General features: G+C 57.1%; 5 protein-coding genes across 5 annotated transcripts in view; all 5 read left to right on the top strand.

Annotated features, from left to right (window-relative positions):
• The window catches only part of SDRG_11138 (hypothetical protein), a gene marked incomplete at both ends in the record, with an annotated part of 2,393 nt that extends 2,341 nt beyond the window's left edge, over window positions 1-52 (top strand). The window contains one exon of the mRNA XM_008617166.1: window positions 44-52. Within this exon, the coding sequence (XP_008615388.1) occupies window positions 44-52 (9 nt within the window). The remainder of the gene's footprint in view (window positions 1-43) is intronic.
• Window positions 53-421: 369 nt separating this feature from the next.
• On the top strand, window positions 422-2,474 carry SDRG_11137 (hypothetical protein). The gene is made up of 7 exons (XM_008617165.1): window positions 422-589; window positions 665-838; window positions 892-982; window positions 1,030-1,303; window positions 1,352-1,962; window positions 2,008-2,063; window positions 2,121-2,474. Exons 1-7 carry the CDS (start codon window positions 437-439, stop codon window positions 2,409-2,411), a joined length of 1,650 nt encoding a protein of 549 aa, XP_008615387.1. The 5' UTR covers window positions 422-436; the 3' UTR covers window positions 2,412-2,474.
• Window positions 2,475-2,569: 95 nt separating this feature from the next.
• On the top strand, window positions 2,570-5,047 carry SDRG_11136 (hypothetical protein; the record flags this gene model as incomplete). Its single annotated transcript, XM_008617164.1, has 10 exons — window positions 2,570-2,782; window positions 2,825-3,148; window positions 3,202-3,564; window positions 3,617-3,820; window positions 3,869-4,015; window positions 4,060-4,176; window positions 4,230-4,298; window positions 4,348-4,428; window positions 4,484-4,777; window positions 4,823-5,047. 10 exons carry the CDS (start codon window positions 2,570-2,572, stop codon window positions 5,045-5,047), a joined length of 2,037 nt encoding a protein of 678 aa, XP_008615386.1.
• Window positions 5,048-6,227: 1,180 nt separating this feature from the next.
• Window positions 6,228-7,637, top strand: SDRG_11135 (hypothetical protein; the record flags this gene model as incomplete). Its single annotated transcript, XM_008617163.1, has 1 exon — window positions 6,228-7,637. One exon carries the CDS (start codon window positions 6,228-6,230, stop codon window positions 7,635-7,637), a length of 1,410 nt encoding a protein of 469 aa, XP_008615385.1.
• Window positions 7,638-10,589: 2,952 nt separating this feature from the next.
• SDRG_11134 (TKL protein kinase) overlaps window positions 10,590-11,408 on the top strand; it is a 3,047-nt gene continuing 2,228 nt past the window's right edge. Inside the window, exons 1-6 of the mRNA XM_008617162.1 lie at window positions 10,590-10,607; window positions 10,649-10,741; window positions 10,781-10,879; window positions 10,927-11,025; window positions 11,073-11,175; window positions 11,219-11,235. Coding sequence (XP_008615384.1) covers window positions 10,605-10,607; window positions 10,649-10,741; window positions 10,781-10,879; window positions 10,927-11,025; window positions 11,073-11,175; window positions 11,219-11,235 — 414 coding nt within the window. The 5' untranslated portion in view covers window positions 10,590-10,604. The remainder of the gene's footprint in view (window positions 10,608-10,648; window positions 10,742-10,780; window positions 10,880-10,926; window positions 11,026-11,072; window positions 11,176-11,218; window positions 11,236-11,408) is intronic.

The raw sequence follows: 11,408 nt of genomic DNA, 5'->3' as shown, positions 1-11,408 counted from the left end.
TGAAGCGCACCTGTCGGTAGATAGCTTGCTACATGGAGCGAAGACCGCCTAATGCGGCGTGGACGTGGCATGCCATGGCTCGTCGTAGGAACGTGCGAGGTCGATGCAGCATGGCGCACGCGCACGCTGGCAGCGCGCAATAGCCGCCTGTGCTGAGCACATCGCTAGGTTGCCGCCGAGTGCTGGAGCTCATCGTCCGGTCGTCGCATGGCGGCGGGTGGCCAAGCTGGTGCGATCGTCGTACGCGACCCTTGGCAGCGGTCGCTGGTGCACCATATGGTGGTGGCGGTGGCTTCAACCAAAGTTTTTAAAACACTTTGAGAACGCATTCTTTTATGTCTTTTACTCTTTTCCGAAAAAAGAATGAATAAAGAATGTTTCTTTTAAGGCGACGCCAGGAGGTTTCGCAATTTGGATTTGGCGAGCGTCGAGCAACATGCAGCCGTGGCAGGTCCGGGCGCTCGTGCTATTGCTGACGGGCGCGCTCAACGTCGGCAACTCGTACTGCTACGACAACCCGTCGGCGCTCAAGAACCAGCTCCAGGACCGCTTCCATGCCATGCCCTGGCACGAGTACGAAATGTACTTCGTATCCTTTCCCTGCCTGTCTTGCATCCTCTTGCCTCCTCTGTGCCTTTGGTAAACGTCCTTGACAGAATGGCAGAACCTTCTCTACAGCGTCTACTCGATGCCCAACATCATTTTGCCCTTCTTTGGTGGCTACCTCACCGATCGCTTTGGGCCACGCCGCGTGCTGCTGCTCATGACGTCATTCATTACGCTCGGCCAAGTCATCTTTGCGCTCGGCAACCAATGGCGCAGCTTCCCGCTCATGCTCGTACCTCCTTCTAGCATTGCGACATTGCCGTTTTGACGACATTGCACTTGTAGGCGGGCCGTGTGGTCTTTGGCCTCGGCGGCGAAACCATATCGGTGGCCCAAGCCACCTTGCTCGCGCTGTGGTTTCCCAGCAACGAACTTGGTACCCTCTCTACTTGCATGGGCAACAGCGTCTCATAATCGATGCAGCGTTCACGAATGGCGTGCTCTTGTGCATATCCAAACTCGCCTCGACGCTCAATAACGCGCTGAGCCCGCTTCTGGCCGAGACGTTTGGCTTGACGAGTGCGCTCTGGGTCGGCGCGGCGCTCTGCGGTCTCTCGCTGGGCGCGACGCTCGTGCTGGCGCCCATTGACGCCACCGCGCAAGCCCAGATCGACGACGAGGTGTTGTCGCCGGACGAACGCGCGGCCGAGCTCGAGCTCAAGCGCCACCTTCGCCCGTCCGACGTCCGGGACTTCAGGTATGTATCTCTATCTCTATGGAGGTATCGACTAGCGTTTTCGTCTAGTATGGCCTACTGGCTTGTCGTGCTCCTCTTCTTTGTGATCTATGTGATCGTGGGCCCGTTCAACAACGTCGCCAGCAGTGTTTTTATGGAGCGCGACTACTACAAGGCCCTCCCGACCGAGTGCAAGCGTTGCGGCCTCGGCGCGTACGCTGGCGACAACAACTGCTCGAGTTTGCCGCCGGCCTGTCCGCCGTCGCCGCCATTCGCACACCCGCTGCCGCTCCTCTCGCTCTCGTGCATGGAGGCCACCGACCAAGCAAGCTGTCGCCAGATTCCGCCATACGTCTCGGCCGTCGATATCAACTGCGACAGCGATGTGTGGAAGCACGGGCCATCGACACAAGCCTATTGCGCGGCCAAGTACTCGGCCGAACAAGCCGCGGCCGGGCCCTTGAGCGTCGGTCCGTTCGCCATCGCCGTGTCGGCCCCGCTCTTTGGCTACCTCGTCGACAAGGTCGGGTACCGCACGTTCATTGCGCTCGGAAGTATGGCCGCGTGCTTACTCGCACAGACGCTCCTCGGATTCACCAGCGTTTCGCTGTACGTTCCTGTCGTGCTGCAAGCGGCGGCGCTCTCCATCTTCTCCGCAGCCATGTGGCCTGCTCTCTCGTGTAAGCTCTCGGCATCATAGTTATCTCCAAACCTCATTGTTGTAGGCTGTGTCGAGCCGCATCACGTGGGCACAGCGTACGGCGTTGCCTCGGCCTTTCTGGTACGTCCTTTGTGTCGGTATTCCTCTTGACACGAGTGTGCACACAATTGTCGTTAGAATGTCGGGTTGGCAATCGTACCGATGTTTGTGGTCGTCGAGTACAGCATCCTGCACGTGTACCAGCCGTACCTCAACGTCCTCTTCATGGGCCTGGCGCTGCTCGGCATGGGACTCGCTGCAATGCTCGTCTACGTCGACTTTACGAAGCACTGTGGGCACCTCCATGGGCGAGACATGGCTCCTCTGGCCTCGATGACGGCAGTGCCTACGCCGCTTGACGCGACCGAGCGCCAAGAGCTCCTCGACCGACCGCATATTCAGTCGTACGGCACGCAGGCCGCTAGCTAACGCGCTAAGCACCTCTAGAGATCCATGGTGCTGTGGTTGATGGCATCATGATTGGACTATCGCATCGGTGACAGAATACATCGTGAAAAAGCGACGGCGGATAGAACCCTAACCCTAGTCCCAGAACCTCAAATGGCTATAAATACAATCACTTGAGCATGTCGGGCTTTCGATTGCAGCCGCATGAGATCCTCCGCGACCCGACCAAGGACGAGCTGTACAATGGCCCGACGCGGCAAAAGCTGCCGGTCGCCGTGCAAAAGATGGACGAAGCCGACACGGCCTGCACGTTTTGCGGCGTCAGCTACTTTGTATTTGCCGAAGTCCAAGAGCTGCAGCAAACCGCCAAGGTCTACCGGCGGCAGTTCGAGGTCGGCGCTGTCCGTATCTCAGATCTTATTCAGAGTTTGTAGTCGATTGTGCAATGGATGCGAGTGGCCAAGACGCAGCAACAGACCATGAAAGCCGAGATGCTTGCGTTCCAGCACGAGCATGCGGCGACAGTCGTGGCCATCACGTCTCAACTACAAGGGTTTCTTGCCGTAGAACAGAAGCACATGCAAGAGAAGAAGGACCTTCAGCAGCAGCTCTCGGTGGCGCACGCGTCGCTTCGCGGTGCAGAGGCGGAGTTGACGACCCAGCGGAATTTGATTTTGGACGAAGCCAACCGGCGGGTTGGTGCCGCAGAAAAGCAAGTCGATCTCAAGACCCAAGACATTGCTCGCCTTGAACAGCAGGTTGCGTCGCTCCCATGACTTGGGATATTCGTCCCATGCGTTGTCTGTATTAGATGGTGGAGGCGCTCCGGGATGCAGCGCATCTTCACGAGTCGAGCCAAATGACGTGGCAACAGGAAAAGGCGACGCTAATGGCGCAAATCGACACGGCCAAGTCGACGCTCGCAAGCCACAAGCTCAAGGCGGACGCCGAGATCGCTCGACTCGAAGGCGTCATTGCCACACAAGACGACGAGCTGCGAGCGGCGCTAGCAACGAGCGCGCAGCTACAAGCACGCGTCGACGGCTACGCGTTGGCCGCCGCCACGGCTAAACACGAACTCCAACACGTCGAAGCGGCGACACATGAATCGCTTGCCGCCGTGCAAGCCGAGCTCGCGCAGACCAAAGCACAGCTGCACATGGTCCAAGACCAAGTACATTTGTCTACTCTTCTGTCGGACGAGATTTCATATTGAGAGAAATTAGCTGGTGCAAGCCCACGCGGCGGCGTCACGGACGGTGGCCGAAGCCGAGGTCGAGCGTGCCGACGTCCGACAACTACATGAGGACATTGCAAAGTGGAAGCACCAGGCGACTGCGCTCGAGAAGAACAAGGTGCTTTTGTTGGCCGAGCGCACAACGCTCAAGCAAGAGATTGCATCGGCCGACGACCGACTTCACGAAGTCAAGGTACTGTCTCCTTTGTGGTTACGGGAGTTGGAGGGAATGGGATGCTAGGGACAAATTAGAGGTCTACAAAGTACGATCGACGAGCAAGCAAGGACACTGTCGAGCCATGCAGCCGAGCACAAGGCAGCGATGGACAGGGTCAAGCTCGAGTGGTCCAAAGAAATCGCCGAGCTGAAGTCCAACCACGCTATTGCAGTAGGAAATGCCATCCTGTCTGGTCATAACTCAACTCTGGGTAGCTGGACGGCGCAGCAACCTCTGCCAAGGAAGAGATCGACCGACTCGGTCTCGAACTGCAGCAGCTCCACGACCACGTGCGGCATATCAAACTGGCCACGTCGATCGCTGAGAAAAAAGTGCGCCTGTCTCATATTATGACGTGGCAGTCTCTGCAATCGAATCCGCGTAGGCCGACGATTGCGATCGCGCGCTCAAGGACGCCAAGCAGCGCGCGGCCAGCTACATGGAAGAGCTTCAAGTATTCCATTCGAAATCGCAACGAAAAGTATCAATATGTCAACCGGTAGAGTACCAAGATGGGCCACCAACACGTCAAGTCGTCTCTGTCGGCGCTCGAGCGCAAACTCCGCGATCTCGAAGGCGAAAAGGTGAGTTCTTTTGTATCAATTTATCCACCAGCGAAATTGAAAGATGGTGTTGTAGAATATAGCGCTCCAGGAGCGCGACGGTCTGCAGCAGGCCCTCGAACGCAAGCAAATAGCGCTGGACAAGAATGCGGCCACATCGCTCCACGAAAAAGAGACCTCGATTCAGCGACTCCAAGCCGACATTCAGCAGTACAAGCGCACTGTCGAGCAGCTCGAGGCGGCGCTTCAAGACGCGCGGTCGGCTCCCCGTCACGCCAAATCATCTCCGAAAGTCGACAAGAGTCCGTCAAACCAAGAGTCGTCCGGCAATGTCCAGCGACTCACCGAGCTCTTATCTCAGAAAGACCAGGTACACACGCTTCGAATGGTATAGTTATACTATGAAATGAACTAGGAAATTGCGCTCTTGCAGCAAACCGTGCACCGCGAGTGCATGGAGCGCACGTCGATGCTCGAAAAGATGCGGTCGGCCAAGATCCTGCCTGACAACAGCGCGTCGACAAGTGACGCGCCGTCGTACCCGGAAGACGACGACACGACATCCGTGCCAACCACGGGACTGGCTTCGTTCTATGAAAAGTTGCGGCGGACAAAAAAGCCACCGAAAGCCAAAAAATAACACTCGGAATTTGCGCATTTTTGGCGCCAACGCGACGGGTACCCGTATTGAAGCCGCTGCCGCAGTTGCGACCCCATCGTCTAGAACAGTACAGTGTAGGACGCCGCACCTACTGTATCGATCGTAGTGGATGGTCGGCGGCGCGTCGGCGATGCAGCATCGCGCACGTGGCGCATCTTGGGATCACTAACCGACAGGCGACAGAGTTGACGACGACGACGAGATGCTGCAGGACCTCCTGCCTCCTCCAAGGTGTCTTGGATGATTTTCGATTTGGACAAGCCCAGGGACAAGCCAGCAATTCATTTGGCTGCCCAACGACAGCAGCAACAAGTCGCAGAGGAACGACGCGGTATATCAACGCTGATGCGATGCGCTGGGATGAGCTATGGGTGACTGACTCCACTATCGTCGTTCCAGCGTGTGCCCGGCGAGATCGTGGTGTGAGCAATGACGCATCTCCTCCGACCATCGCAGTCGTCGTGCTGCTTGGACGTGCAGTCCACACCACCGCCTTGCCTCTTCCACGCCTGTTCCTTGGACCTCCTGAGTCGCCGCCAACCGCCGCCCGACGATCGCAATAGCATTCTCTTGCAGAACAGGTCAAGCACTACCATCGATTGTTGCCTCCTGCGCTGATTGGCATCGTAAAGAAGCGGTCCGCGGTCGTGTCCACAGCAGCAACACACGGCCGATCTCACTCGCATCGTCTGTCCTCTGTCCAGCGTATCCTACGCAACTCAGACTCTATACTGGTCCATTGGTCCTCATCCAAGCTCTTCTACAGCTACCGGAACCTCGCTCTTGGCGGTGCATGGGACAAGACCGTCGTCGTCGTCGTAAGCTTAGTCGCGGCGGCAGCGCGGTGGTCTCGTCGCGCTGCAGGACCTCCTGCTAGAAGTTCGTCGGTATGCAAAGCACTTGAAGTTTGTATACATATGGGCAGTAATGCTGTCGGTGGCGACAGCCAATGGCCTTGCGCCCTGCCACTTGCACTTGGAATTTGTATGCGGCGCCAAAAAAAAGCCACGCCCATTACGCCCAGTGACATGCCACATTAAAATGAGGTGCGCGCCATACAAACATGAAGATAATATTATACCGAGAGGTGGCAGATGGCGGGCAGAAGCCGCTGCTTGCGGCCGACGATCCAGTGTAGCAAGTATCGCCTCCGCGCAAGATGGCCCCGACGACGACGACCCTCGGCCGCTCCGTGAGCGTCTCGGAGGAGTACGAGATCGACCAGAACCTCCTCGCGCGCTACGAGCGCCTCAACATGGAGCTCGAGCAGATGGCGCGCCTCCAGCGGAGCCGCCAGCGCAACCACAGCTGGGACAACCTCGAGTCGACCAAGGCCGGCGGCTCGTCGCGCGGTGTCTTTAGCGCGCGCGTGCCCTCCAACTATGGCAGCTCGCGCGGCTTCAACACGAGCTTCCGTGGCCCGAGCGCGAGCGCGACGACGCCGACCGGCACGACGCGCGGAACGCTCTTCTCGAGCCAGCGCAGCACGGGCCTCTTCCCGTCGACGCGTGGCGGCAAGATTGACATCCCCGCGCCGTACGAAGAAGAGTGGGTCGCGCTCTCAAAGGAGCTCGAGAAGGCTCGGAAGGACTGCATCGAGAAGCGCGCGACGCAAGCCGAGCTGCTCGCCAAGATGGAGAAGATAGAAAACTCGGCGCTTCGGCGCTTCTTTGGCTTCAACAAGGAGAAGCGCATGGAGAAGCTCCGGCTCAAGCTCTGCAAGCAGCTCAGCGACGCCGAGGCCGCCGACAACACGTTGCACAAGCTCGAGCGCCGGTCCATGAGCCTCACGGAACTGCAGATCCAGTCGCTCAAGCCGCGCTCGACCGGCGGCCAGCTGCCGTCGACGTCCATGTCGCTTCTGCCCGTGCCCATGGACGACCTCGACGTCGAGCTCATGGAGCGACAAGAGCTGCTCGAACAGGAGAAGCGGGACATCCTCAACAACGTCTTCAACGCGTTTGTCGTACCAGACGTCCACCGACTCAAGGCCCACATCGCAGTCGCCGCCTCCGAAGTCAAGGCCAGCGACGCGATCCAAAAGCAGGTAGAAGATATCTACAAGCAGTACCGCCAAGCGTTTGGGCTTCTCCGCGCGGCCCTCGCGACCATCGTCGGCAACGAGTACTCGCACACGATGAAGGAGTTCATCCTCGGACCGTACCCGCTCGCGATCGAGGCCGGTCGGCTCGTCGAGTCGGCAGCGCTTCAGATCCAGCCTGAGGCGAAGCGCAAGTACCCGGACTTTGCGCCGCTGCTTGCGACGCTGCAGCTGCCAAAGTTTCCAACGACGTTGAAGGACCTCGCGCGGCCCGGCGCGTTGCTGACGACGCCCGATACGCTCAACGACGGCGGCGAGACGGACCGCCGGCTCAAGCGCGCGGAAAATGTGATTGTCAAGACGCAGCAGATCGTCGCGCGCAACTTGGAGCTCCTGGAGCAGTGGCGCAGTGTGCTCGAGAAGGATCGAACGCTCGCCGACAAGACGTGTGCGGCGCTCGAGTCGCAGCTCGAGAAGAAGATGGCGACGCTCGTGCACAGCATGACGACGTCGAGCTCGGCCGCATAACAACCACCGTGTCGCATGTCCACCCTAGTTTATAATTAAAAGAATAGTCGTACCTCGTGTAAATACAGTATTGTCATTGAAAAATAGCGCCGGCCAAATGACCCTAATCTCGGTTAACGCACCGTCGCAGTCGGGAAATAGCAGTTGCTATCGTAGTCTTTGCTAATCCGATGTCAAGGCAACATAGTTGATCGATCAGTTGGTTGATGGACGTTGAAAATGGCGTCGTGGCCAGACTCGGACGGGAAGCGCGTTGGTGGTCTGGGGACGAAGGACGAACAAAAGTAAAATCCGACTGGTACTGAGTCGAGGTACGGGAATGACTGTGCTCCAATACGTAAAACTGCGAGTCGTCGACGCGTCTCGCTCCAGAGCCGAGAAGACGCGCCACGACGCTGGATTTACGCGAGGCTTTGTGCAGCGCAGTCTCTCTTTTCTACATCCGTCCCATTTCGTCAAATCAAGTCTTGTGAAGCAATCGGAGATGTCCTTCGTCGGCTTGGTCGACGTTGGCTCCGCTGGCGAGAAGCAGCTGAACCACAGCGTCGTGGCCTTGTTCAGATGCAAAATACAGAGGCGGGACTCTACAGGTTTCCACAACGCAGGAGTTGCTTCATCCAGAGAGTTGGGTAGTCTGCTTGGTTGATGTTGGCTCGTCGGGCGATGAGGACTAAACCACATCGTGGTGGCCTTCGTGACACGTTTGTGCAGAGGCGTCCTATCAAGCTGTACAAGTAGATGTAGATACGCCGTCATGCAAAGTTGACGACCTCATCCGTGCCGTGGTCCAGCAAGCGCTCGACCGCCTCCAAATGGTTGGCACGCGCAGCGTACCACAAGTTGGTGTCCTAATGTACAGAGTACGTGAGCGCTGCACGGGTTACGGTGCGACGACCATAACGAATAATTATCGTGGGTTGGTCGATTGCTCTGTCTGTTGAGACTCTAAATGCGATGTGCCTTTGTTTTATCAGCCTAGTACTAGTACACGTTAGGGACATGCTCAACGAGTCCGCAGTTGACAAATTAAAGAAATGATCAAAGTGATAGTAATTGTCCCGCCGATTGATATTTTCGAATGTGGGGGAACTGGTCTCGGACCTGTCGGTGTTGGGCGTCGGCCGGCGTAGTCGGCTTGGTCACCTGGCGCAGTCGAATCAGCCACACATGCGGTCGTCCCGAATAACACTGACAGGCGAGTCGTCTAAGAAGGACCATAGTTCTTATACCTTATGTTGAACACAAACCCCGTTGGTACGATGACGCTAGCGGCGCAGTTTAGCCCCGAGGTCCAGGCCTACCTCGAGCTCTACGTCCGAGAAAAGACGACACTGTTGGCCGCCTACAACGGTGCCAAGTCCCACCACGGCGACGACTTGAAGCGCAAGCGCGACATGGCAGTGAACGCGCTCGCGGTGAGCCCATGAGACAATGCGTTTATATATCAACTTGATACAATGGTCGTTGTGGTTTGTGTTTATATCTTTGAGGAGGCAACGCAAGCAATGCCGTGCGCCATTGGCCGTGCGGGCGCCCGGACCGCGCAGGAACAGCGACCAACATCTCGTCCTTGGCGGCTCGCGGGCAGCCGGCCATTGCGGCATAAAAGTCGCTGCGGAGTACTAGTAGGGCACAGGGCCGGTGGGCCATCTAGCGGGCTCTCTGCGCAGTGGTTTGATTCGTGGAGAAGGTTTGCGCAGGTCCTGGCGCGCTTTATGATTTCAGTTTGGTGTCGGGGCCGCGTGCAACCTAGCGCTATGTCTGTGTCGTAGCTCTTGTACCGGTACTCTGTTCGCATGGCGAACATGTGATGGACGCAAGCGCAATGGATTGCTACCGGCCTTCAGCCCGGAACCATACTGCGGTGCACCTGGTGGATTCTTTGTTGGGCTCCAGTGGAAACAACGTCAAATTCATTTTCCATTGTGCGGTGAGGGCGGTGTATCGTCCCAATCTCGCTTCGATGTGGGTTGTTATTGTTAGAGCCGTCGCTGGAGAAGCTCTTTCTTAGCCGCCTCAACCTTCGCATCATTTCGGCACTCGGGTCCAATACTGCACAGCCAGACACTTCTCGCATAGAGGCTGCAGCATCGTGGCAACACTAACGTATAGTTGATGAGGTAGTTCAATCGCTACTCGAAGTGGCAGGTCCAGCTATTCTATCGTGATGTAGGTCCATGACATTGTCGCTCAGGTGCGGGCCGATGAACGCGCGAGCTTCTCCCGGAGGAGCCGCCGCCGCATAGCGATCGACTTGGCGTCGCAATATTCGGATGCAGCTCCTCAGCTGCGTCGATCGCAGTCGCTGTCGCCAGGGCGCTCGCAGCTTGGCGCTTGCGCAGCGCCCCGATGCTGGCGTCTTGACCATGGCTAGGTCTTGTGTAATGATCTTGCGCCAAAAGTGCAATCTTGCGACGCCAATGCAGCATCCAGACATTGAAGCTATAGCTTTGAAACAAAGCGGTTCTTCCGGGTGCTGGCTCACGCATCTCTCGTATGCGCCTCCGAAGCATGCGCTGCCATCCTCACGCGTTGGTCCATTGCAATGAGCGCGGTCCGGAAAAGACATGCATGTAGCACACGATTTTACGTTGATTGTCGATCCGGGCTGCCATCGTGCACGGATCAATGCTAGGACCCAGTGGGGCGTGGTTGTACTACGGTTGTGCCCGAGACGCTTCCATACAAACGCCAAGTCAACAAACCCGGCATTGACATGCCACTCGTACTTCACCGAATTGGACGCTTCCCACGCTGTCATGACCCCAAGTTGCCCTACTGTGCTATCGCACGGGCCGCGCAAAATGTGTTTATTCAGTTGATACGTACACCATCGCGAAAAGCGGGAATCAAAGGTTAGAGGTTGTCAGGTTTAACCAAATTCTATCCTTATTGACCCTTGCAGGTATCCATTGTGACAGATGTATCCGGATACACGTCACTTTCCCTTCTCGCCTGACGATCGCCATGGTTGTCGCGACATGGACGAGCGCATGCTCACTGCTGGTTAGGACGACGCGTTGTTGGACGCTGTGCGCAAGAACCACTTGAGTGAGGTCGAGCGCTTGCTTGGCCAAGGCGCCAACGTCAACAGCACCGACAAGGTCGTCGACGTTCGATCGCAGTGACTCATGGACATGTAGGATGGAAGGACGCCTCTGTACATGGCGTGTTGGTACGGCCATGACAACATCGCTCGCTGTCTCCTGGCGAAGGAAGCTCGTATCGATCAAGCAAAGGCCGTACGTACTCGACTCGATGGACGATGTGACTCATTTGGTGTGTGCAGAGTGGAGCCACACCATTGTACATTGCGTCTGAAGAAGGCCATCTCGCCGTGGTCGAGCTGCTCATCGCGAAGGGAGCAAGCATCGATCAAGAAGAGACCGTACGTACTCGACTCGATGGACGATGTGACTCATTTGGTGTGTGCAGGGTGGAGCCACACCATTGCACGGCGCGTCTTACAATGGTCATCTCGCTGTGGTCGAGCTGCTCATCGCGAAGGGAGCAAGCATCGATCAAGCAAAGAACGTACGTACTCGACTCGATGGACGATGTGACTCATTTGGGGTGTGCAGAGTGGAGCCACACCATTGTACGTCGCATCTTTCAATGGTCATCTCGCTGTGGTCGAGCTGCTCATCGCGAAGGGAGCAAGCATCGATCAAGGAATGACCGTACGTACTCGACTCGATGGACGATGTGACTCATTTGGTGTGTGCAGAGTGGAGCCACACCATTGTACATTGCGTCTTTCAATGGTCATCT

Source organism: Saprolegnia diclina (genome assembly GCF_000281045.1).
Source record: "Saprolegnia diclina VS20 unplaced genomic scaffold supercont1.39, whole genome shotgun sequence".
NCBI classification, from domain to species: Eukaryota; Oomycota; class Saprolegniomycetes; order Saprolegniales; family Saprolegniaceae; genus Saprolegnia; species Saprolegnia diclina.
The sequence above is the reverse complement of the archived record's forward strand: the minus strand, read 5'-3'. Positions and strand labels throughout refer to the sequence as shown.